Source organism: Sorghum bicolor, chromosome 2 (assembly GCF_000003195.3).
Source record: "Sorghum bicolor cultivar BTx623 chromosome 2, Sorghum_bicolor_NCBIv3, whole genome shotgun sequence".
NCBI classification, from domain to species: Eukaryota; Viridiplantae; Streptophyta; class Magnoliopsida; order Poales; family Poaceae; genus Sorghum; species Sorghum bicolor.
The window spans coordinates 66,043,050-66,070,230 of record NC_012871.2 but is presented as its reverse complement, the minus strand read 5'-3'; the positions used below and the strand labels follow the sequence as shown (position 1 = coordinate 66,070,230).

The following is a 27,181-nucleotide window of genomic DNA, read 5'->3' as shown; positions in this document are numbered from 1 at the left end:
ACCCCCAGGCTGGCACACGCGAGACAACAGCAAAACATCCCGTTCTTTATGGAAGTAGTGGTCATTGCCTCCTGGGAGATATGGAAGCTAAGAAATGATAAAGTGTTCAATAATGGACCAGTCCACATTGACATTTGGTTCAGAAATTTCAAAAACCAGTGCCTCTTTCAATCCCTTCGGTTCAAGGATGATCTTAGATCAGCCTTTTGTTTTTGGCTAGATGCATTTAGTTAAATTCTTGTTGTATGTTTGTGCTCTTTTTTACAAAATTTTTAAAATGAAGTGTTGTGGGGATTTCCCCCACAGTTTTTGCCTTCAAAAAAGATACTATTTCAAATGAGGTCAAAGAAAACCAAGCCGAAACCCGATGCGCCTCATCTCCCCCCTCCTTCTTGTTACACTTGCGGCAACGGGAATCTTGGATCCGCACAGATCGGTCCACCTACCACATCTCAAGATTCAACTACAAAAGTCTGATGGCACTCCATAAGCTTGGGTTCTCACGCGCAAACCTTAGAGAGATATCCAAGAGTAACAAACATGTTGAAAACTTGGCTTGATGAAGAAAAATGTGGGAACGAAGCTCAAAAGCACTCGATATTTCAATATCTTCTCATATCCTTAGCCAATTCTTGAGTGGGTTAGATGAACTTGGGATGCAAGGAGTAGTTTTAAGTTTAGAACAATAGCAAGGCTAACGAAAGGGGGTGTTATACCCAACCCTCTAGGTTTTTTTATAATAGAACCCAGCCACGCAACCCTCCAAGTTTGACAGTTATACTTTTGATACCTTCTATAAAAATGATGAGAGGGTATTCATACCAATAATGGACTTGAGTGGCAACCAAGGGAAGTGGTGAATTGGGTTAGCAAAGACCTAACTATGTGTACTATTCATTGTCTTGTGCTTTGTGTAGAGAATATTACCCTAAGGTCTATAGCACTATTCACTATTAGGCCGTAGTTTGTCCTTGCTGTCGTAATTTTGTTGGGTCATATGGTGCTCTCAATTGCATAGTGTAGAACACCACTGGATTAGATGGCATTTAATTATCCGCTAGATATTAATTCCTTGTCGTTGGACCTTCCAACACTTGCAAACTTTACACACTTCGTGATTTTAACTATATTTTTTTGTCAGTCTTTACACCACTTCTTCTATTGCATCCCTAGAACCTATTACAGCATGTCTAACACATAACCTAGTTGTAGTGCTCGTGTTGTCATCTAAATCACTACAAAACCATATATGATCGTAAATATGGACACATGATTCTTTACAACCTCTATCATCCTAGGACTATGCTAGAGGTTAGGACAAACAGTTTTTGCGATCTTATTGAACAAATTAACCAAATATTCAAGCAAAAGTATATATGATTAAACAGAGAAAAATTATTGGCGGGCCGTTACTCATTTGAGGTCGACTTGTATGGAGGATGTTGCTCATCTGCTCCGCCCATGATAATCGACCTCCTCACTATAAATACCACCTACAGGATCGCTTGAACAGGCAGCCAGCAGCAAACAGCCTTTAACCGTTGCCAAAATAGCAGAGATGGGAGGCCGCAGAACGATCGTGTTGAGCCTAATCCTTGGCTTACTGGCAGCTGCCAATGCGGTGCCCTTTGATTTCTTTTACCTTATCCTCATGGTATGAACCTTTTCAAATGCTTAATCTCGTGCACAAGATTAACAGTCTACTAACATATATTGCTAAATCTGATGATCGTAGACAGTTTACTTTTCTTGACTGAATCATTATCTGCAATCACAAAATTACAATTATTATTTTTTGTCTATGTAATATTTCTCTTCCATTACAAGGTCTAAGCACACTCGCGTGCCTGATGCTACATTTCAAAGTGCATTTATATGAAGCTAAATTGTCATTTTTGGATTTGTTTGTTCTACTGTAGAACCGTGTAATGTACAACAAAAGTAATAAGTTGCAGACTAGCTATTTTGATTAATATAAAAATGGTGTGTTGCCTCTAATCTTTTTACTCTCCCTGTGTGTTGGATTGACCAAGACAAATTATTGTATCCATAAACTTCGTTGTCATCATGCAACTGTATACCACTCTTTTTTATGACAGCATACGAAGAGTTGATGACCCAATAAATTAATTGTAAGCTAAAGTTTACATTTTTTTTACAACATCTCAATGTTTTTTTGAGCTTATTTGAATGTTAAAATTGGATTATTTTTGAGACGAAGAGAGTACGTTCACAGATATCAAAAGAACCTGCAGAAAAGATTACCATTGATTTTTTTTCCCTCAAGACAATCGTCAAACGGATTATTCAAATTAGAAAACCCAAATAAAGACAAGGCAAATGTGTGAATAATGGGTAGGTAATTAAAGAAAATCTTCATTTTATTATCTTGCCAAAAGTTATCTTTTCAACTACAACACCCCTATTTATATAGGTTAAAATCGACTCGATTCGGGTTGTTTTTCCGTTTTGCTATTGTTTTTTTTTGAAAGTCAACGGGAGGAGGTGTTCCCCACCTGATTTCATATATTAGCCCCAAAACAGCCTATTATATAGTTTTAGTTTTACACGGCATTTTGTACAAACGGTAATATTTGGGTGCACACTCGAGCGCAAAGTGGTTATTAGATAAATCAATTTACATTACAGAACTGGTATTTGTTGACTTCATATGTCATCTTCATGGAGAGCTTCCTAGCTAAATCCTACGTAGGCCAGTGAAATCATTAGTTGCAAGCTGCCTAGCTAAATCTATCGATGGATGGATTGCTGTGTATGCACAGTGGCCTGGAGCATACTGCGAGGACAGCGACAATGGTTGCTGCGTGCCCAAGTACGGCTACCCGGCGGAGGATTTCTTCGTCGAGTTCTTCCAAACCTTCGACGTGTCCATTAACAAGCCCATAGTCCGTTGCAGGAACGGCAGCCCCTTCGATGCTAAAAAGGTTAATTAATTAACTCACCTCTCTCACACACACTCACTCTCTGTCTAGTATATGTTAAACTTAATAAACCTGCTTAATTAATCAACCACCATGCATCGTCGATTGATGGAACACGTACGATCAGCTGGACAAGATCGAGAACAACATCAACCACTACTGGATCAGGCTCAAGTGCCCGCCAACCGACGGCGTGAACGCGTGGAAGAGCGCCTGGGACAACTACGGCGTCTGCTCAGGCCTCAAGCAGCTGGACTACTTCAAGGCGGCGCTCAGCCTCAGGAAGCAGGCCGACATCCTCGGCGCCCTCGCCGACCAGGGCATCCTGCCGGACTACAAGCTGTACAACACGGCGAGGATCAAGGCGGCGGTGGCCGCGAAGCTGGGCGTCGAGCCGGGCCTGCAGTGCCGGGACGGGCCGTTCGGCAAGAAGCAGCTGTACCAGGTCTACCTCTGCGTGGACACGGACGCCAAGACCTTCATCAAGTGCCCCAAACTGCCGGCGACGCTGAGCTGCCCGGCGTCCGTCGTCTTCCACCCGTTCTACACCTGGATGCTCAACTCCACCGCCACCTTCGACTCCAAGATCCTGCTCCCCACTCAGACCATGCTGAACTGATTACCGGATCGATCGGACTCGATTCCACAAGCGTTAGCTAGCCTGGTTTGCAATCCTCAACAGCTTAATTTAATCTGCTCTGTCAAACCGGCCGGCCGAGAGCACCATATGGATCGGTGCTTTTTTATTGTCCCCCTAAATAATAAACCATCCTGTAATGGTATATGTGTAAGATCTTCCAGATCTTTTTTTTAGTGTGTGAGCTACATGCATTTGCATATACATGTGCAAATGTAATACCAATAATGAATAAACAAGAGTGTTATGCACATGCTACGAGCTTCCTTATATATATGGCAGAATAACTTCAGACACAAGATTGTCAATCCAGGTATCAAGGTAACAAAGCTAGCTAAAGACTTTTCAGATCTCCACTTCACAACTCAAGGGATCGGAGTCAGTTCGACTGGCCATAAACTAGCTACGATATACAACATTCCAGAAGTCCTGTTGAACTGTGGCACACCATGGAGGTCAAGGAAAAAAGAAGTATATGGCCGCCTGAGTTGAAGATGGCATGGTGACAAGGAATGCAGAACAGCCTAAGCTTCCTGATCACCCCATTTCTCCTTGGGTATCTCACCAGAGTCAGTGATCACCGCCTTCTTCCTCGGCTTGCCATTGTAAGTCCCAGCACCCCCTTCAATGGCGTACACGGTATCCATTCCCTGGATCACCCTGCCAAAGACAACATGCTCCCCATCCAACCTACAAAGTTACCATTTCAGGAGCTGCAGCTTCTAAGTTGATCAGTGGTCAGACATGGTGTGTAACACAACTCACCAGCTTGTCTTGATAGTAGTTATGTAAAACTGGGATCCGTTGGAATCAAGTCCAGAATTCGCCATAGCAACAACACCTGCAAGACAGTAAAGCAGAGGTAGAGTTGGAAATGGCCAATATAATTTTTAATAATTTTGAGACAGATACCTGTCAGGAGATCAAACATAGATTCAAGATTTGGCCACACTGACTGATTGCCAACCATGTCAGGATGAAACAAATATAACCAAAGTAAAACAAAAGGAGAAGCACCATAATTTTTAAACTTGCTGCCGACAAACAACTCGGTAGGTCTCAGTACATAGTTTTCTTGAAATCAGGTGTAGCTACTTAGTGAATAAAATCAGAAACAAGACCCTGTTGTAATCTAAAAAAGATGTCATCAACTAAAAGTTGCATATTCTTTAACAGATAGCATCACTAGTGTCAAACAAAATAGTGGTGGTTTCCTTGAAAATAAATTTGTAACTAAGTACACATGAACTGAAACAAAGGCAAAGTGCAAACTGACCTGGATGTGTATGTTTCACAGTGAAATTCTCATCTGGGAAGATGCCTCCATATATAGACTCACTTCCTTTCCCGTCACCTCTAACTATGTCACCACCCTGAATCATGAAGCCAGGGATAATACGATGGAATGGTGTTCCTTTATAGTGAAGAGGTTTGCCATTGGACCCGACACCTTTTTCACCTGAAATGGTGAACAAATGGACATGAACGATCAGCTTAGGTGGGATTTTGGTGACAACAAAATAAGCCATGGAAAGAAAATACCTGTACAAAGGGCCCTAAAGTTTTCTGCAAAGTGTAGAACAAAGAAATTTAGTAGATGAACTATAATCTGTGAAGGCAATTTTATTTCATATATGTTGCAAAAAAAAATAACTTTGGCGGGATAATTGTAAGTTTGAAGCAGTGAGGTTGGTCTCAGCCAAGAAATTTTTCTTTCAAGAAAAAAAAAACCATAGGCATATATAATCGGGATCATGAAAATAGGAAGAGTGCTAACAACTACATCTTCATTAACCACACAAAACAGCACACTGATAGGAACAGAAAGGTGGAAGAAATCAATATGTATCAACTTAACTTGTTCTACTTCTTCGAACAGGGTAACTTTTAACCAAAACAATGAGGAAACTCACAAATGTATGAGTTCGTGATTATGCCACATGTCAAGAGTCTAGAACAGAAGCATAAGAAGCACCAGCCATGCATAGGAGTACACAAACTTTGAAAATCAAAATTAAAATCAATAAAAGAACATGCTGGAAAAAGAGAAGTATAATAAGAATACCAACTGTTTTTGGAACAACCTCCCCATAGAGACCAATAACAATTCTACCTGCAATTATGGGGTCGGGTCAATCAAGAATTAAGCCAACAATGTATTGAAACATGAAGAAATAATGCAAGCAATAGGTGACCAAAAGATTTCCATTAAAACACCTAACAATGTGCTGTTAATTGCAATATACCTATGTGTTGGCCATCAATTTCTACATCTAGGTAGACCCTGTGAGTAACTGCTGGTAATTGAACCTCTGCAATGCTCTGTGCAACATGAGAAAACAAATAAGATAAATCTTTTGAAATCTGTAGCATTCACCACAGTACTGTCATAGTAGTTCCCTTTTTCCTTTGATTTTCTCTAATGAAGTGCCATAATACTTACTCCGTCCCAAATTACAGACGTTTTGGCATTTCTAGATTCATAGCTTTTACTATATATCTAGACATAACATATATCTAGGTGCATAGCAAAAGCTATGAATCTAGAGAAGCCAAAACGTCTTATGATTTGGAACGGAGGGAGCAGTACATACAATGCATCTCCATTGTCTTGGGTAATAAAGAAATAAATACATATTATGCATCATTCAAAATGTCACACAACATGACTAGATCAATACACATGATAGTTCCAATGCTGGAGCCAAGCCACACGACGACACAATTCAGCAGTTAAAGATAATGGCATTGGCAAGGTAGAAAACCGAATCGCATGTATGCCTTACCACCTCCACTGCAAAAGCACCGTTGACAGGGGAACCAGCTCCTTAAAATTACTTGGGGCCTGTTTGGATCCTTGGAATTGATTTCATTCTAATAGTTACAATTTAGGCATAGATTAATTAAGCTAATATAGTTGTATATGGGATATATTTGTATATTTATTGTTAGCCAATAGCCATACAAGGGACATACTTATATATTGCATTTCTATTGTAGGGAAGTGAGTTGAAGAGTGTGCTATAAGTTGTAGATAGAATTATGGCATAGTGATCTACAGAATCCAATTTCCATCTCCCACCCTATGAATTTGAGATAGGCTTATTTGTGAGCTTAGGAAAGTTATGAAATGTCAAGCCTAATCCATTATATAGATTTCAGTTCCTCCAAAATGAAGGGATCCAAACGGTCCCTTAGTGACATCATACTGGCAACATGCATAGTAATCTCAGACATCACATTGCAAAAACGCTACTACGAGCAGCTAGAGCTCGAATCCCTACAGAATATAGCGATCCCGGTCCCGGCACAGAGAGATCCAATAAATTCCTCCTTCAACGTTGCATCTCGACTCGACGCACTAATTGATCTGAACTATCTTAGAAAACTAAGCATAGTCAGTCAGACATCCTAACGACTGAACCTGACCAGACAAACTGGAGAACGGAAAGCCGCACCTGGCGCCGGGAGTAGGCGGAGAAGGCGAGGTACAGGGCGGCGCAAGCGATGAAGGCGACGACGGCCTTCCGCAGCATACCGATGCCCGGATGGTTTAGGCTTCTAATCTCATCAAAATCGTCGAAAGCTCGGTGCGAATCCGGAAGGAGTTGCTCGCGATTGAGGAGGGGGTAGCGGCGGCGACGGGATCGGCACCCCTCCGCTCCGGCAGACCGGGCCTCTCCTCTTTTTTGTTTTTTATATAAAATTCTTTTTTTCGTTTTCTTTTCTTCGATGAGCGGGCTGGATGTTGGTTGGTTCAATTGCACGTCAGGCAGGCCCATTAACTCATGGGCCTGAACTTTCCAGCTCTCAAACCGCATTACTTCAGGTATGACTGGGCCCAAAAGTTACCTTTATAGCAGTGCGTCCCATTACGTAAACCATTGATGATATGATAAATATACTCAGTCCAAAACAACTAAAAAACAATATAAACTTTAACCATCTATATACATACAACAAAGTACTAAATATTTTTATATCAAATTATTATCGTTAGATGAATATGAAATATATTTTCATAATAAACCTATATAGACATAATAAATGTTGATATTTTTTTCTATAAAATAGGTCAAAACTAGAGAAAGTTTAGCTAATTCCAAATTTAGAATTACATTTTTTGGGAGTCATAGGGAATGCTCTCTGCATCCTAAAAATACTTATTATATTTCTACAGTTCATTTTTTGTAAAAAAAATGTGCACACATAGACATAGGGTGTGAGATCCAATGTGGAGTACTGGACAAAAGTTTATGCATCAGCGTGCGTGGGACCAACAGAAAGTCGACCCTTAAATAAAAAAAAAAGTAGAAAAAAAGAGAGGAAATGACGACGGTGTGCGGATGTTCTCGTTCACTCGTTTTTGCGCTGCACCGCCTGTCCTCTGTTCCCTGTTTCGCGCTATATATGAGTTCTGTGTTCATGCATGTCACCTCTAGGCAGAAACATAACTTAGAAGTGTGATTATTATCGGATAGTGGAAGGAGTTACGTATAAACGGACAAACGGTAAACCCAGTATGGACGCGCAAACGTCCCTATAACATCAGCAAGCAAGCACCAATGCAAGCAGCGAGCTCGTATACCGCTGGAGTACCCGTTTCGATGGATCCATTTGTTACGATGCAATAAAAATACTCCTAGCATGCAGTATTATTTATTTGTTTGTTTATTTATTTACACACGAGTTATGACTGAAACTCATTACAAGTCGCCGAATGGTGAACGTATACAGCCACGACACCCAAAATCTCAGCCATCCGGAGGAGGATACTTAAGGACCTGACAAAGACGCAAAGATGAATTTATAATGCAAATGAAGAACCACGAGGAGCACGCGTTTACCGGTTTACTAAGCAAAAACACACTAGCGCGGATGGCTCGGTCACGCGGCGCCGAAGGGTTTTGGAAAACGGCTGCAAGAAAGAGTGCCGGGAGCAGCGGTCGTGCTGGGCGGGTTTAAGCGGATAAGATTGACGCGTAAGCAGAGCGCAGGCCTCTGTTCTGACGGACCACTTCCTTCACTGTTCCGGTGGCTACCGGGCTGTTGCATTGCATGGGCGAGGGTGACTCGTGAATGGAGTTTGGGCCGCTGCCAGATCAACCATCCATTGTCACGATCCTGCACCTGCATGCAGTTGGGAAGCCATAAACAGCGTTCTTACGTCTGGTCTGAAGGAACTCTGAAGATCAGTAGGGGAAACTAGCAAGTAACAGCACGGGCAGCAGCGAACTGTCGGTGCAAGAAGTCCGCAGCTGGCGCATGCGTGAAGCCAGGCCTCAGTATCGCTGTCACGATGGAGAGGTGCGATTAATTCCGAGCTGCCGCCCAACACACACAGCACCATACACGCAGCGGAGGAAACGCGGCAAACTGCGGAGCGAGAGCGAAAACGCAGGCGGCTTATCACCACATCTGATGCTGATAGCTGATCCGCACACTGCTGCGGATGTGCACCCCGTACGTATCGCCGGCATATAGATGACATGACATTCCCGCCGTCAAACACGGCGGCGGCTAGTCACCAGTGAGTGATTACGACTAGAAAAACAGCACATCAGATTAGTCTGAGTTCAATGTACTTGTTACGTACCGTAAACTCCCTATGGGCGTTTCATGTGGTTGTGCTCGGGCTGCGAGTGCGAAAGCTAATTTTGGTCTTGCTTAGTTCTAAAATTTTTGAAGATTTTCTATCACATTAAATCTTTAAAGATATGTATAGAACATTAAATATAGATAGAAAATAATTAATTGTACAGTTTGTTTATAATTTACGAGACGAATCTTTTGAACCTAGTTATCTAGGCTATAGTCAGTGGCGAAACTATAGCAAATTAGAAGGTGTATATTTAGCTTGTACGTGCATAGACATCTTCCGTGGGGGGATGCATATATGGTAAAAGTTTAGACATAATCACTGTTTTTACAATTTTGGAGGATGTATTTGCACTCTCTAATGACAATATAGCTTCGTCCCTGGCTATGTTAAATAATAATTATTAAATATAAACAAAAGTATCTAAATGTTTTCGTTAACTACACGGTCGGTCAACATGAAGTGCGTACTATACAAGAATCTCTGTGTCGATCTCAGGACTCCTGAAGCTCTCCACTGGCCATTGACGCTGGAAGATGGACCACTAAACATGCTCCTAAACTTATGGTTTGAAGATTTTATACAATAATCACGTCATTTATCATAATATAACTTGTCATCGAACTTATCATATTGTGCGTAGACGTGTGCTGTTCAAAACATAGTATCATGTTATATTTAGATTTGTTAATTAGCTTTAGATTGGAAACATAGTAGATTTGGATTGAAAATATGCTACGGTAAGAATGAGACGATGTACGTCTACATATAATTCTATACTAAATGATAGATCATTTTGGCTTATACACGATATAACTAACCTAATAAAAGTTGTGCATCTAAAAATATGAAAGAACAAGGGCCTAGCAATTCACATCAATAGAGAACGGGCTGAATTACAATTAGGTATATCTCCGGCCGTTGAAAACACCGAAAGGCCGGCCGGCCAGCTTTGCCGCCAGCCGGGGCTCACCGCGGGGCCCGTTACACCTCGCCCTCCCCGGGCCGGGCACGGGGAGCTAGCGAGACGTTGAACCAGTACCGTCGCTGTCGTGTGCGACCGACGCGATCTATGGATTGTCCCGTCACGTACTAGCTACTAGCTCCTTCCGTCCGGAAGCGCAGCGCCGGCTTCTTCCCCACCGTCCCTGTCACTACCACTTTGTCTCTTCGTGGAAAAACCGGAACCCTAGGAGCGTGTTCAAGATAAGGCTCATTGCAGGCTGTGACTTGTACGCGGAATACTACCGTACCGTCCCTTGGTTTGACGCCCCAACAGCGATATGTAAAGTGACTGCACAGCACGTTGTCACACAGATAAGCCGCCTGACCTTTTGGCGGGCGCGACTTACTGCCCGCGTATCCATTCTGCCTCAGCGTCATTCCTTGATACTGCTGTCTTTGTTTTGTTTTTTTAGGCCTAGGAGCCGCTTTTTTGCCTGAAGCCCGGCCCTGAACTACTAGCACAAAGCACGCACGCAACCACATTGCTTGTTAGCTGCCTGGACAACAGCCGGCGGCGCCCATGCAGTTCCGGGCGTGCTTTCCTGTCGACAAACAGGGCGCCGGCCGCCGCGGCAAACGATGGTCTCAATCAGCGTCGTCTCGTAGACGGCTTTTGAATTTTTTTTTTAACAAGCTGAGCTGCCATGCTACTGGATCCATTGAAGTCCGCCGAAGAAGACGGCAAGCCGTAGCACTAGCGAACTTGGCTTCCTCACCGGCGTCGGCGGCCAGGCGGGCGGGCCCCGAGCCCCCGATCGACATGCAGATACAGCACGTGCATGCATGCGGAACTGAAACTTTGGGAGTGGGAAGCCATGCGCGCTGCCTCGTGGGCGCAGACGCATGCAGTTTCCTCCACGTACATGATGCAGAATATATGATCACGTTCCGACGTTCCGTCATGCATGTGGCCGGCACCGAGCCCGTCCGCGGCACGCACCGTCTGCTGACGGGCTGACGGCACGAAGCAACACCCAGTGATACTAACAGAGAAGAATTGGGAAAAAAACGGAAAAGTTTGATTGAAATATACCTTCCGGACCGGGTGAGTCGTGAGATATGAGAAGGAAGCAACCATTTTCGTGCTGCCACTGCCATGGACCGTGCATGGTTTGGTTTCAGAATTGTTTAATCTTTATTCATGCAGCCATGCTGCTGAATCAGGCAAACAGCCATCGACAGACAGGCAGTGTTGGCAGTTGGTAGATGGCGACGTGCGTGTTTGCTTGTGCGTACTCCTAGATTGGTTGCGCCGCGGTTTGTTCCCCAAAGACTCGTGCGTTCACGATGAGCACGCGGAGATGTGTTGAGGAGAGGGAGATGGGCACTGTTAGAGTCCGAGCGGCCGGACCGCAAACTCCGTCCGATGATTTTTTCCCGCGCCATGTCTTCCTTTCCCGCCCACCCGCAGTCAGCCAACATGTGCATGCCGCCCACCCGCAGCCAGCACGTGCATGAAGCCAACAGGTGGAATAAATTAATTTTTTATTCTATCAAGTTACATACGAGAAGTTTTCTACAAACTAAAAAAAGTTATAACTACTAAACCGATTATCCAAATTAAATTCTATTTTCACCATTATGTTTCTTATAATAAATCCTTCAAAACAAGATCTCACATGAATATATTTAGATAATTTTTATTAATGAATATTTATTCTATAGAGACATTTTTTAACATGAACATCGCTAAATATATCATAGAACATCACTAAATACAATATAGAACACCATTAAATACATTATAGAACATCGCATATATATTACGTGAATATCACTATATATAGCATCATATATACTAAGTGAACATCACTAAATGAACCATCGAACATCACCAAATGCAATATAGAACATCGCCAAATACAATATAGAATATTACATTATCAGATATATATTACACGAACATAAAAAAAATCGTAGAACATTACAAAAATACCACACGAACATCAAAAAAATATCATAGAACATTACATGTATAACACATGAACATCATAAAAAATCATAGAACATTACATATACTACATAAACATCATAAAAAACATCAAAGAACATGGCATTGTATACCACATAAACGTTGCAAAAAACATCATTTTACATCACATCTCATGAAATATAGAAAAGAAAAAAAGTAAATATAAAAAAATAATTAAGTAAGATAAAGTAGAAAAATAAAAAAAAATCTATAAAAACATAAATACAAAAAAAGAAATAAAAAAGAATAAATAAAACTAATTAATGATAGTAAATAAAAAATAATATGAAAAATTGAATAAAACAGAAACAAAAAATAGTATCACTCGCTTCCTATGATATTAGTCCACTAAAAAAATTAAACAACCATCGTTGGATCAATATCAAGACGTTTGTAGCCATTCAATCACATGCATGCATGTATGCCACAAAAAGTAATCTAATAAACACCTTTGTAACCAGCACTAAATTAATGTGTTGCCAAAAGAAACAAAAAAAATAAAAAAGATGAATGAAATAAAAAATGAAAAAAAGAAAGGGAAAAAAATAAAGCACAAAAAGGAATAAAAAAATAAGGAGGGAAAAAATAAAAGAAAGATTAAAATATAAAATAACATAAAAGAAAAATAAAAATAAATTGAATCTATAAACATGAATTAGGGGAAAAAGAAAAAGAAAAAAAAACAAAAATAAAAACAAAATAAAGAAAAGAAAAATACCAAAGAAAAAACAAATAGGAAACAAAAAAGAAAACTAAACAACAACGGGCAGGAGGGAAAATGAAAAGATCAAGAAAAATAAAATAAAATAAGAAAAAAGAAAAGAAAAGAAAAAAGAAAAGGAAATAAATAAAAAGAAAAAGAAAAGAAAAAAAGCAACTTACGTACTTACCTGCGCATGGAAACAACTGTCGCGCATGCAAGTGGGCCGCCGCTGCTTGCGTTCATGCGTGGAAAAGCATCACGTGGGACTCTGGACGGAGGGAGCAGAACCAGCGCGGGAATCATCGGCCAGTCTCGCGCGGGAAATATTGGCGGGAATCGTCGGACGAGTGCTCCGGTCCGAACGTTCGGACCGGAAGATTTTCGGAGGGAGATGGGCTATGCCAGTCGTACTACTAGAGGTAGCCTGCACGCACGCTTCGCTTCCCGGTGATGGTTAGAACGGAATACAAGCAAAGAGGATGCCGGGGGTTCCCACTGTCCAGGGATCGGTTTCTGGGAGTCGAAGCGAGGGTGCCGGAGCGGGGAGTAGTAATTACCAAGAGACGTGGAGACGCTTGCACGCCATCGTTTGCCATTTCCAACCGGTTCACTCTGCCACCTCACCCTCACTGTACTGTACCTATGACATTGACAACAGCATTTCCTCGACAGTATCAGCGAGTTCCACCGTTCTAAAATAGGAGCGGTAAAATTAGCTGTAATAACACAATCGCCGCCAGATCGAGGGACGCATTTACCAATGCTAAACCCTGCCCTAGGGCGGGTTCGGAGGATAAAAAAGGTTTAAGTCTAACGTTCGGACGAGGACTAAAATATCATCAAGGCCATGTACTACAGCGCAGCCAGCACATACTTAATGGAAACAAATCGTCCCCTTCCATATTAAAAAAAACAAACATGACTGAACCCTTCTTCCTCTCACGACGACGGAGCAAAAAGAAAAAAAAAATCATCGCAAACATCGCCATCATTCCTTTTCATGAATAAAATAAATTACTCCACCATCGCCCACAAATCCAAGCTCTCGGCCGCTTATAAAACCACCGCCCCCTGCTTGCCTCTTGCTTACATCCCTCGGCTCCTAAACCCCCAACGCCGACGAGACGTGCCAAAGCCGACGCCCCCCCCGGCACGCACCGGAAAGCGACGCGCCTCCACCGCCCCCGCTTGCCGCCTCCCTTCCATACCGGTTACCACCTCCTCCTCGGGACGCGGAGCGCCCAACCGCGGGCATCTGGCGGTGGCGGCGTCCGCGCCACCTTGAACTTGAATCAAGCAAGCGCCAGTGCGACTGGGCGGGCATTTGGAAAGGCGGAAGCGATGGTGGCGGCGGCGCTGGACGCAATGGCGGGGACGCGTTGGGGGCGGTGGCTGGGGCTGGTGACGGCGGTGTGGGTGCAGTGCATCTCCGGCAACAACTACACCTTCTCCAACTACTCGCACGCGCTCAAGACGCTCATGGGCCTGACGCAGCTGCAGCTCAACGGCCTCTCCGTCGCCAAGGACGTGGGCAAGGCGTTCGGCCTCCTCGCGGGGCTCGCCTCCGACCGCGTCCCGACCTGGCTCCTCCTCGCCATCGGCTCCCTCGAGGGCCTCCTCGGCTACGGCGCGCAGTGGATGGTCGTGTCCCGGACCGTCGCGCCGCTCCCCTACTGGCAGATGTGCGTCTTCCTCTGCCTCGGCGGGAACAGCACCACGTGGATGAACACCGCCGTGCTCGTCACCTGCATCCGCAACTTCCGCCGGAGCAGGGGCCCCGTCTCCGGCCTGCTCAAGGGCTACGTCGGCCTCAGCACCGCCATCTTCACCGACACCTGCTCCGCGCTCTTCGCCGACGACCCCGCCTCGTTCCTCGTCATGCTCGCCGTCGTGCCGGCCGCGGTCTGCGCGCTCGCCATGGTGTTCCTCCGCGAGGGCCCGGCCGCAGGCGCCGCCGCGGGCGCGGACGAGGAGGACGACGGGCGCTGCTTCGCCGCGATCAACTCGCTCGCCGTGGCCATCGCGCTGTACCTCCTCGCCGCGGACCTCACGGGGCTCGGCGGCGACGGCGGAGTTGTCTCGGCCGTCTTCGTCGCCGTACTCCTGGTGCTTCTCGCGTCCCCCGCCACCGTGCCGGCGCTCCTGGCGTGGAAATCCTGGGTGAAGACCCGCAAGGCCGCGAACGCCGACCTCGAGGAGGCGGACTCCTTGGCGGCGGCGGCGGCCGCGCCGCTCCTTCTCGCAGCGAAGGCGGCGGGGAGGACTGAGGAGGAGCAGGAGGCGCGGATCCCCGGCGAGCGGCCGCGGCTCGGGGAGGAGCACACGATCGCGCAGGCGCTGACGTCGCTGGACTTCTGGCTGATGTTCGCGTCGTTCCTGATGGGCGTCGGCACGGGGCTGGCCGTGATGAACAACCTGGGGCAGATGGGCGTGGCCATGGGCTACGTCGACGTCTCCCTCTTCGTCTCCATGACCAGCATCTGGGGATTCTTCGGTCGCATCGCCTCCGGCACCATCTCCGAGCACTTCATCAAGTAAGTTATAATTACCCTTCTCGTCCTCTCCTCAATTGGCATGGAATCACATAACTCCAAATCCTGCATCCGTGACCAAATCAGGTAGGGTCACGATCATACTGGAATCGTATATTGAAGTGGAAATGGAAGTAGAAATTCCCCACGTCTCTGTTCGTCGTAGTCGTAGACACGTAGTAGCTCCGTAGTACGGAATCGATCAGTGTCACGTTCGGTTTAGGGCGTGTTTAGATTGGAGATGAAAATTTTTTGGGTGTCACATCGATGTGTGTCGAAAGGATTCGGGAGGAGTTTTTAAAAACTAATAAAAAAACAAATTACATAGTAAAAAACAAATTACATAGCTCGTCAGAAAACTGTAAGACAAATTTATTAAGCATAATTAATTTGTCATTAGCATATGTGGGTTACTGTAGCACTTAAAGCTAATCATGGATTTACTAGGCTTAAAAGATTCGTCTCGCGATTCTCAACTAAACTGTATAATTAATTTATTTTTTTATCTACATTTAATGTTCTATGCATGTGTCTAAAGATTCGATGGGATGGATGAAAATTGTTTGGATGGGGAACTAAACAGGGCCTTAGAAAATTCAACATTGACTTTAAGATTAAGATTATTAAAAAAATGCAACTTGTTTGTCTGTATAATTTATTTATTTATTTTCATTTTTAGAAATTGGTACGGCCACAAACCAATGTGACTATAAGGTGGATGGGGAAATATTGTATGAGTCGGGTGCATCGGTAAAGACAGATAAGCAAACGGGTGGCTGTGGGTGGCTGCATAGTGCGTCATGTGGAGCTTGTGGCCTTTGTGCCGGTTCCAGCTTTCTTTATGCCTGAAAGAGTGATATCTCAGAATGACTTGTTAGATTCAGTATTAGGTGATGTTTCAGAGGCATAGTACGCCATCGCTTTTGACTGTCATCGTTCTTCTGCAAAAAAACAAAGTTTGGTATCCCTTTCGGAGCAACTTTTAAACTTTACAATGGAGTAGTATATTGTAAGGATATGTTGGTTTTAGACCGGCCGTGTTTTTTTTCCCGAAAGAAAAAAATGTGCTACAAGATTTAATGTGATACGGATTCTTAAAAAGTTATTAGATTTTTTGTGAACAGACCTTAGTTATGATCTCGTGTATCCTCGTTCTTGTAGCCAGGAGAAGAAAATGTTTCTTATTTTACTGCATCTTTTTTATTCTTTTTTTGACATGAAAATCTGACCACCTGGATGGACATTTCGAAATTCCCAGGACACGAGCTATTCCCCGCCCGCTGTGGAACGCGGCCTCGCAGGTCCTGATGGCCGTCGGCTACATCGTGATGGCGCTGGCGATGCCAGGCTCCCTCTTCATCGGCTCGGTGGTCGTCGGCATCTGCTACGGCGTCCGGCTGGCGGTCACCGTGCCTACGGCGTCAGAGCTCTTCGGCCTCAAGTACTACGGTCTCATCTACAACATCCTCATCCTCAACCTGCCGCTCGGCTCCTTCCTCTTCTCGGGCCTGCTGGCGGGCCTCCTCTACGACGCGGAAGCCACCGCGGTGCCCGGCGGCGGCAACACCTGCGTCGGCGCACACTGCTACCGCCTCGTGTTCCTGATCATGGCGCTCGCCTGCGTCGTCGGGTTCGGCCTCGACGTCCTGCTCTGCGTCCGGACGAAGCGGGTGTACGCCAAGATCCACGAGAGCAAGCGGTTGAGTAGGTCCGCCGTGGCGCAGAGGGTTGGTTAGCTAGTTGCTACGCACGCAGCTCTGTGGAAGCTCAAGAAAATAGCTCGCATCAACAACGTTGGAACTCTGAAGAAGCACCTCCGCAATTTTGTGTGCGAATATCTTTGAAAAGAATTTTTGTGTGTGAATTAAGGGGCCATTCATGTCTCTTATTCTTTGGAAAAAGATGGATGCATATCAATTTGATTTGTTTCCACTGAGTATTGATTGAGAGGGTTGCAGGCTTAATTGGTAGAACCCCTTGAGTTCAGTGTGGTGTTTATTCTGTAGTGTACATAGCGTTTCCGTAAGATTGTACGGTGTAAGTGTAATGGCCTATACGTGTACCAGCTGTTACCAATTTCTCTTACGTCACCATAGTCTGATTCCCTCAAGCTTTAAAACCAATCATTTTACCCGTCGAACTCTAGAACCGTTCAAAGTACCTTTCTGCCTTTGTTTGCAGTGGTTTTAATGCCTATACTTTTTAGTTAAAAAGAATTGTCAATTAACTTGATAAGATTTTTAAACCACGTGAAATGTCTATATAAGATTTAAAAAATTGAAAGATAGATTAGGATATGCCAAACCTAAATAAAGTATTTTAGAGATCATGAAAAATATCTCTAGATGCTTCAAAAATAGATTTATCTCTAGAAAATAGAAATAATATCTAAAAACTTAGGAAATTTCCAAGACATTCTAATCAATGTATAAACATATTTTAAGAACTCATAAAAATCAAAAAACATAATAAACAACCAACACAAATGCATAAGATGAATACATTCAACGGTATGTTGAATTCATGCTACTCCCTAGTTGCATCTCCCTACTACACAAGTGTTAATCGTGATGGGCACTTTACATTTACTGCAGCGGGCATTGGCGTCCGTCACGAATGAAAGGTCACGGTTAATCGTGTCTCACCATGGCGGGCGCCTGTGCCCGCTGCAAAAAATGGAATTACCGCAGCGGGCAATCCCATTAACCGCAGCGGACACCTTATGTTGCCTGTCGCTGTTAATCCCATTAACCGCAGCGGGTGCCTTATGTTGCCCGTCACGGTTCATGATTTAAAAAAACAAAAAAAACCTAGACAGGCCTGCCGAGCCCATCCAGGTTGTTGCCGCCGCCAGGGAAACCCTAGCGCCGACGGTCAGGGTCGTCGCCGTCGTCGTCCATGGATCTGCTCTAATCCACCTTCTCACGCTGGAACCAATCGGCCTCCACATAGGAGGGAGAGCCACGACCCCCGCCGCCACCGGAGATGGGTATGACCGGCCTCCACCACCCAGATCTGGCTCGTGGTGGCTCCTTCACTGGATCTGGAAAGAGAGAAGGAAGAATAGTGAGATGAGTGAAAAAGAGAGGGAGATCGTTAGGGCGCGAGTGGCGGTGACGACTGGGTACGCACCTGGATGTTCATGGCCTTCTTGTTGGTCTCCAGCTAGCTGTCTGCAAGCAAACACAGAGACGAAATCGATGGACGAAGTCAGATCAGATGAGGATTGGATGGTGAGGTGAGCAAGGGAGGAGGAGGAATCGGGGTAGGGATGGATGGGGATAGACGTGCCTTTGGAGGCCTTGTTCTTCTCGGTGTTCCTCTCCTCCTGCTCCTCCTTGGTGCCCTTGCTGTTTCAGCGAGAGAAGAGAGAAGAGTCGAGTCGCGAGTGGGGAAGGAAGGGACTGGGCTGCTTCTCTCTTTCCAGCGGTTCATTTAAAGTGCTCCTCCACTAAAAATAATTTACTGTGACAGGCATAATAGGTTGCTCGTTGCGGTAAATTAATTTACTGCAGCGGGCATCTTAACATGTCCGTCACGGAAAATATATATTTTCCGTGGCGGACGTATTAAGATGTCCGCTGTGTTAAATCGATTTACCGCAACGGGCAAAAATATTCGTCCCAGTTAATTAAAAGTGCCCGCTGCGGTAAATCGCACGATTTACCACAGTGGGCAAAAAACACGCCTGCTACGGAGTGAACAGTAGCAACGTCACGGAAGTTCATTTCTGTAGTAGTGCTCATATCTTTGCCAAGAAAAAATTGATGAATTTGTACATCAAGACTAAAATGTTGGTGGAATTTTCAAGATTTTTGTGGATATTTTACCATTTTCTAGAGCGGAATCTATTTTAAATGTGTTTAGAGATTTTTTTTTGTGAGCTCTAAATTTTTTTTATCTGCCACAACCTATCCTTTTTTTGAAATTTTTAAAGCATATAGGCATAAAAACCTTATCAAATATTTACTAATCTTTTAATAACAAAAAAAGATAAAATTAGCCTTTATGATTTTTGAAACATCTATGATAAGTTTGATACTGCTTCTATGCATTTGATTTTTTTTTGGATGAGACTGGTCCTGTAATTATAATAATAAGATTTATAAGTTTGAATTTTATTCTTTTATTATGAAAAAACTTTACAGACACGTGCGTGCCGCTGTGCATTGAAAAAAAATAAAAATTACAAATTCTGAGAACTTAAAAACTGGATATTTAGGCATCTAACAATCTCAAACAAAAAATTGTGAACAACAAATTTAGATTTGATTGATATCTAGAACTTTAGTATAAACCATGTCAACATTCTATTTCTAGATCCTTTGAAAAATTAACAAATTAGAATTCAAATGTGATAATGTAAAACGAATATTTGGGCAACCAAAATATCTCATTAAAATTGTCAACTATAAAGTGGCTAGCCGTAAAAGCGGTTGAGGCTGGTTTGCTGTAACAGAAAAAATGTTGGCTAATCATAAAATTCTGGTTGATAAGTTCAAGAGAACAGGTGCATCAACCATAAAACGTACAATTTTGATATAAAGTTTGTATTCATCAAACTTTATATGAAAAATGTTTTTATTTTTTGATAGGGTTTAATGTATGTATATGTATGAATGTCTGTGTAAGAAAAGACCACCTAATGTGTGGGCTCCTATGGCAGCAAAACCACTCAGAAAACCATTTTAAAATGATCGATGGGGGTATTTTACTTGATTTTTGAACATTAATGTGTGTCTGTTGAGTTCGAGGAGTATTAATTCTCTCTCGATCTCTCTGATTTGAAATAATCTGTGTTTTCGATCGAATTGTTTCATTTCCGACATTCTATATTCCCGTTTTCGCGCGTTTCACCGATCGGATTCCCCGATTCCGAGGCGATTACCATAGCGTTGAGCACACGGCGGCGCGATCGTCATGACACGCACCAAACCATGGCGGTTCGTTAATTTAGTTGCAGGCTTCAGCGAACTTCTTGCATGCGTTCGCGATCCAAAACCCCGGTCGGCTCCGACTCCGATCGAACCACCGGCATCCTCGAAACCGCGTCCTGCTGCCCGACTTCGACTCCAAGTCGGAGACAATCTCGCCGGCCGGTGCTGCCCGGGTAATAAATACGGTGGTGCCCTTGTCGCCGATCCATCCATCCATCCGCCCACCACCTATCTTTCTTCCTTTCACTGGTGTCAATCGCCATGTGCAGCCTCGCTCCCCGCGCCGCCGCTCTAGGCTTCGGCACCACCGCGTTCCTCGACCGGCAGCGGGGCGTCGTCGCCGCGGTGGCTCCGGCCGGAACTTCGGGCCACAACGCTGGGGAGCCGACCCGCCGCGCCCGTGCCTCCGAGGTGTCTGCCGGTCCTGCTCGGAAGCGTGGCCGCCACGACGCCTTGGAGCACGTCGTCGACCCTGCAGCCTCGTCAGCGCTGCGGATCCGGATGGACGCGGAGCTCGTCGCCCTCCAAGGTCTGCTCAAGAGAGCCAAGCTCTTGCCCCGCTCCGCACCACCCGCCGAGAAGCAGCACGCGCCGCCGCCACGACCAACAGTGGCGCCGGCGGTGTCGTCCGCAGCAAAGAGGACGGCGTTGCCATCGAAGTCTTCGACTGCAACGGAGGCGGCGTATGCACCAGCGAAGCAGCAGCAGCCGGTGCAGCGCGCAGCGGCCAAGAACCCGATCTCTCCGGCAGTTCCCGACAACAAGCACCGACCAGTGGAGGCACCAGCAACAGCGAAGCAGCAGCAGCAGCAGCACCCGGTCCAGCGTGCAGCGGCGGCCAAGACGGAAGTTCCGAAGAAGCGGCGACCGGAGGAGGAGAAGGAGCTTGCGCGCGCAGCCGCAAGGGAGGAGTTCCGGCAGATGCTACTGGAGATGGAGAAGGCGGCGCTGCCTGACGAGACGATATACCCGGAGGACCTAGAGGAGCTCGGCATACCATTCGAGTTTCTCGTGACTCGGACTTGGAAGCAGGCATGTCTGGAAGATCACGCCAAGAAAGTGGAGTTCGTAGGCGCCTAGATCCCACGGATGCATTTTGCTTAGCTTAATTTTGGTTTGGCACATGTACCCTAATTCTTCTCAGTGCTTAACCAATTGACTGTTTGTATGCTGTCTTCAGGTAACAGATCTTGTAAAATTCAGATTGTGAATTTATTTCTATAGATGTGTTTGCATGTTCAGGCTTTCACTTTCAGTACTCCTCTTATGACGCTGAAGGCTGAACTTTTTTTTTTTTTTGAGATTACACAGTACAACGCAGACACTCAACACACACGCACACTCACCCCTATGAACACACGTACGCAAACCCTACCCCTATGAGCACCTTCGAAGGACTGAGCTGGCAAATCTTGAAGTTCACGAAGTCACCACAGGCGCCTCGCTGTCGACGGGCACGTCGCCTACCACTTAATGCATAGCGCCGGAAAATCCTGGAATAAATCCAGAATAAAGTGCCGCACCCAGGATTTGAACCCTGGGTGGGAGCCCCCCAACCAATGGCCTTTGCCGGGTAACATTCTGCATATTTTCATGTAAACTCGTTCAGGTTGTGTATAACTAAAGAACATCCACTCAACTACCCAAAGCACAACTGGTAATTGAAGAACAAAATAGGGTTTGTGGTAGAAGACTCCTCTTCTCTACTCTTTCCTCTTCGCTGTTCGTGCTATGTAGCTGGAGACGAAGTGGGGATGTCGTCGGGCCCATTGGGCCAAAGGTGGGCCGTGGTGACGAGCGTGAGATGGGCCGGCCCATAGGAACCAGCTTGAGATCGTCTCTAGTTCTTTTCTGCTGACTCCCCATATATTATATCTAATATCTAATGAATTGTGGTGATCACCCTAATAACATTATCGATCAAGTCTCACTCTGAATTCTGTGTTTGAAAACATGAAAATACTGGCTGTCACTGAGACGGTGATACCATACCTCATTCTTGGTATTGGAAGTAAAGCATAAGAAGTAGTACTATAATAGCTCTTAACTTAGCATATGTCACAAGAAAGATTAAAAAACAGGTAAAGAAACAATGTATAAACTCTGACAAGAAAGATTAAAAAACAGAGGTAAAGAAACAATGTATACACAAAAAGAAACTGGAGTGACATGTTTCGCTGAGACCGACTGAGAGGAAAATAAATGAATGCAGAACGTGCTTGTTGACCGACCGGATCACACTAGCTCACGAACCCGCATATCTTTTATAGGCTTAATTTTATGGGTTGTTAATGGCAACCCACAAAATTAAATCTATATGTGGGTTTTCGTGAGCTAGCCGCTTGCATCTCTAGCGCTAGAAGCTATAACCGCCACCTTGCCAACGAACAACCTCTCTATCCACAAGGCGTGCAAAAGGCTAAAGAATATATGCTTCGCCGTCCTCATCCTAGCTGCTCCAATCAATCGTGTTTTTAAATCCGAAAGCAACTCCGGCCGCTCCGGCTGCCGATCATTGAGCCGCCGCCTTGCCACGCAGGCCCAATCCCGGCCGGTCATACAAGCAAGACAACGACTGCGGCCGCTGCTAATGCGGCCTGGAGGAGCAACGACGCCGCCGCCGCCGACGTCGCGGCGTCCATCTCGCCGGTGGCCAGGCTCGCCAGCCACGAGTCGCCCTCGAGCTGCACGTCCTTGGGCGTCGGCAAGGGATCCTTGGTCGCCTTCTGACTGCACAACAGAAATGTCCGGCCACACCATGCATGGCTCTGATCAGAACGATTATTCAGTTCAATCACGTCTACTAGAGTATAGCATTCTCATAAAACAAATTAAAAACAGATCAGTCAGCGGTGACTGAGATTCCAAGCTTTTTCTCGCGCTATCCATGGCTTGCTGTGCCATTGCCAACTAGGCAGGGGCAGCTTTTAACTCAACCGCCACTAGCGAGGCGACCGGTGACCATACAAGGTGGGCAAGGAACAAAGGCGCGGTGGCACCAAAAGACGCAAGGCGAACAATTTAAAGCTAGCGCCTCCTTTCTCCATCCCAGTTTTGATGCTTCTTTTTTTTTCTTTTGTCAAAAAAATGTATTTTTTTCTAAGCAATCCGGAAAGATGCTCATATCATATTCTCCGGCCATTATGTCCATCAGTGTCAGTGTCACAGTGTCGATCAGCTACTACGAGCTTGTGCCACGCACGCCATTTGGTTGTTGCCTCAAGCATTTGAATTTCCAGCTGCCATTTGGTTGCTGGGATTCGGTAGATCATAGCTAGGCATGCATTTGGCTGCAAAGGTCTCGTAACTGAAACTGAAACTGAAACCAAAACCAATGCAAAAGGATCGGACCTGTTGGGCGTGCCGGAGCGAGGGGGGCAGAAGGTGATGGAGTAGTCGGTGGCGGCGCAGGTGAAGGTGGAGGTGGCGTCGTCGTAGGCGTAGCTGTAGGAGCGCGGGCACGCCGCCTTGAACATCTGCGAGTACACCGAGGGGCGGCACGTGTCCGGGTTGCCGAACTGCCCGCTGCAGCAGTACTCGGGCGTGCCGAACGCCTCGCACGCGCTGCGGCACGCCTGCGCCTGGCCGCCGGCGCGGAGCTCCGCGGGGCAGCGCTCGTTGAGGTCCACCAGGCAGCCCGTCACGGGGCAGCCGGGCGCCGCCGCCTCCACCACCATGGGCAGGTTGTAGCCGTCCACAAGGCTCACGTCGTAGTAGTCCTTGCCGCCGCCGCCGCCCAGCGTGAACTCCGCCAGCGTCGCCGGCGGTGCCGCGCCCCTGCCCCGGCACTCCACCTCGCCCGACCCGCAGTCCCCCGTGGCGCACGCGCCCTTGCCCGACGACGCGTCGAACGCGCACCCCGTGCGCGCCCAGAACCGGCCCGACCACCCGGACGGCGCCGCCAGCGACCGCGTCTCCCCGGGGCCCAGCTCGAACCCCGTCGTCTGCAGCGCCGAGCTCCCGGAGTTGGCCAGCACCCCCGGCCACACCGTGCCGCCGCACCGGTTGGTGAACGTGAACGTGATCCCGCCCACCGCACCTACGTGCATGCGTGCGCAAACCAAGCATGCATCCGTAAGCCGTCGATCGATACAATACAACTCGAAGCTCAAACTCAGCAAGAAAGAATAATCCACCATTGCCAATTACAGTACCTTGAAAGAATGATAGGATCACGAATGACAGACTGATAATAGCTGAAGCCGACCAACTCATCATCGAAGAAGCCATCGCCGGACTCGAACCCAATTCTTCGCACCAACAAATTTAAATGTATGTACGTGTGTCGAACAAGGAATATGAGGCTTATCAATTATGGCAAGGGTGACGGAGAAGCTCTTGAAATGACAGTTGGAGCTAACTATTTGGGGGTAAGCAGTGGTGGTTAGCTAGGGAGGCGAAGCTGGAGGAAGAAGGAAGTATCTTTGGACTTTGGCCACTAGCTACCACCAGCACGGAGTGGAGTGGATCGGCCCTAGTGGGAGGGTCGGCTAGCTCGTGCACTTGTGTGTAGGCTCTCACCCCCATCGCACACCTGCGCATTTATAGATCACGATGACGTCACCGGCCCACGGCACTACAAGCTCCTTTTGACGGTCCTTATGGGCGATCGAGCAATGATATGATGCACGCATAAGCTAACGATTTGTTTTATTTTATTTTTCATTAAGTTTTCAAAAAAAATATTTTTATAAGAAAAGGGAAAAGGAGGGGGCAGGGGGACTGATGACTTGTTAGGACATGCCTGTAATGTGGTAGACACGACTACCATACAAACAAAGCAGCATGGCGCAGCGGTTGGCAGACGAGAAGACGAATCGTAGTTCGTAGCTCAGCAGGCAGACGGTCCGGATGGTTAGACAGATTCGTTTTTCTCGGCGCAATACTGACGAGTCCTCCCTGCGTCCGTCCGTCCGTCGTCGGTGGACAGGAGCGTGACGACTGCTCGCGATCGGCGTGATGACCTCTCACCCCCGCGGGCCTGGCTGGCCTCGTCTGGCGTCTGCTGCTCGGCTCTCTGTTCCGGCGTGGCGCTCGCCTGCTTTCGCCGTGCCGTTGCCTTGTCGCGTCGCGCGGGAGCAACGCCGCCCATCCCATGGCGAATTCGGCCCGGCAGCCGGCACGACCCATTTGCAAAAGCTAGCGAGCTGGTGACGCGCCCAAAGCCCTTCGTCTCCGTGTTCCGCCGCCGCAGTACATGTGGATGAGTACGTGGTACGTGTGGAGTGTCGGCTGCAAGAGGAGGGCATGGTAGCGGTAGCACTAGCAGCGAGCATCGTTTTCGGGACGTACACGGTACACGTACGAATGGGGGGTGAGAAGGAGCACCAGAGTGGCGTACCGCGTACGTCGTGGTCGTGCAACGTTGGATCGGTGCTGGACGACGCTGCGGTGCTTTTTCTGGAACACTGTCCAAGATTCGTTGAACGTCGTCGTTCGTGCGTCCCGGCCGGACTACTGGTTTCCAGAGCAGCAGCGGTAACGCTGGCCGGCCGCGAGAGATTGCTCCAGCGACAGCTACGGCCGGGAGCTAGAGCTCTTTCCACCGTACCGTGTGTTCTTTTTCTGCTGCCGCTGCCGCTGTTTCCACCGTGTGTGGCAGCTCAGTAAAAGGTCGTTCCAGATATTTCAGCAGGGTACGTACGATCCTTACCTTTTCGCGTGAGAATGATGTGTTCCCACCTTCACCTTGCACACACACAAGCGACAGTTTACATATTTGCACGGTTACAATTACAATTTATACGGATGAGTATGCGTGCATTGTGATTCTTTTCTCAACCAGGTAGGAAGGCTTGAACTAACATATTCAGTTTTCTTAGCTTTTCTCACTTTCTTCATGAGCACTTTTGCACTCCATGGCACAGTGATTTTACAAATTGATAAGTTCAGAAAATTATGCCTATGGACTATGGAGAGGAGCAGACCTCATACAAGACAAAGAAGGTTGCTTGGACTGAAGTTTACAGGTCTAAGGAGGAAGGAGGGCTAGGAGTGAAAGATCTTAAAACCCAGAATGAGGCATTACTACTGAAGCATCTAATGAAGCTCGTCAACAGAGAAGACATACCATGGGCTGCACTTGTGTGGGAAAGTTATTATGCTGCTGGTAGCTTGCCATCAATGGCCAAGAAGACAAGTTCAAAGGCATGGCAATAGTGAATATCAATGATGCAAAATCTTGTTACCTTTGGTCAGACCTATGGAATGGTAAAGTGCCACTGATTGCATACCCAGAGCTATATTCTTATGCAAGATCAAAAAATACTGTACTAGCTGATGCAAATGCTAGAGATAACATCCTTGAGCTGTTCCAACTTCCACCCTTACAACAGATTTTTGAACAACTAAACCAGCTACAGAATGAGCTGCAACAGTTAAAACTGAATGGTCTTGCGAATTCATGGACTTGTATGTGGAATTCAGGAAGGTTTTCAGTGGCAAAGACATACAAACATCTAAAAGGTCACAGAGAAATACATCCAAGCCATAGATGGATATGGAAATGTTCTTGCCAGAATAAACACAAGGTTTTTGCTTGGCTGATTCTGAAGGATAGACTGAGTACCAGAGAAATTCTGAGAAGATATGGAACTTCAAGACTATACCTGTGTTCTTTGCAGCCAATCAACTGAAGAATCTCTCTTCCACCTTCTGATAGAATGTCCTTTTGCCACTGCCTGCTAGAACTGAATTGGCTTGCAGATTAATCAACAAGGGGACCTGTATCATTATCTAGAAAGTTTTAGAAGCCAATTGCAAGTCCCTTTATTCATGGAGATTATCATCCTGATGAGCTGGTCAATTTGGCAAGTAAGAAATGGTCTCATTTTCAACAATCGACCACCATCTCTG

The 27,181-nt window shown here is 46.1% G+C and overlaps 4 protein-coding genes across 4 annotated transcripts; 2 read left to right on the top strand and 2 right to left on the bottom strand.

Moving 5' to 3' along the window:
* LOC8063317 (ribonuclease 3) lies at positions 1,514 to 3,832 on the top strand. The gene is made up of 3 exons (XM_002462696.2): positions 1,514 to 1,654; positions 2,784 to 2,945; positions 3,070 to 3,832. The coding sequence occupies exons 1-3, from the start codon at positions 1,559 to 1,561 to the stop codon at positions 3,559 to 3,561; spliced, it is 750 nt and encodes a 249-aa protein (XP_002462741.1). The 5' UTR covers positions 1,514 to 1,558; the 3' UTR covers positions 3,562 to 3,832.
* On the bottom strand, positions 3,812 to 7,289 carry LOC8070908 (peptidyl-prolyl cis-trans isomerase CYP21-1). The gene is made up of 7 exons (XM_002460533.2): positions 7,038 to 7,289; positions 5,826 to 5,901; positions 5,645 to 5,692; positions 5,122 to 5,145; positions 4,856 to 5,038; positions 4,345 to 4,420; positions 3,812 to 4,269 (listed from the first exon to the last, which is right to left on the bottom strand). The coding sequence occupies exons 1-7, from the start codon at positions 7,113 to 7,115 to the stop codon at positions 4,104 to 4,106; spliced, it is 651 nt and encodes a 216-aa protein (XP_002460578.1). The 5' UTR covers positions 7,116 to 7,289; the 3' UTR covers positions 3,812 to 4,103.
* LOC8063316 (protein NUCLEAR FUSION DEFECTIVE 4) lies at positions 13,934 to 17,492 on the top strand. The gene is made up of 2 exons (XM_002462695.2): positions 13,934 to 15,392; positions 16,648 to 17,492. The coding sequence occupies exons 1-2, from the start codon at positions 14,200 to 14,202 to the stop codon at positions 17,123 to 17,125; spliced, it is 1,671 nt and encodes a 556-aa protein (XP_002462740.1). The 5' UTR covers positions 13,934 to 14,199; the 3' UTR covers positions 17,126 to 17,492.
* On the bottom strand, positions 22,749 to 24,835 carry LOC8063315 (thaumatin-like protein 1b). Its single transcript, XM_002460532.2, has 3 exons — positions 24,481 to 24,835; positions 23,678 to 24,365; positions 22,749 to 23,056 (listed from the first exon to the last, which is right to left on the bottom strand). The coding sequence occupies exons 1-3, from the start codon at positions 24,554 to 24,556 to the stop codon at positions 22,882 to 22,884; spliced, it is 939 nt and encodes a 312-aa protein (XP_002460577.1). The 5' UTR covers positions 24,557 to 24,835; the 3' UTR covers positions 22,749 to 22,881.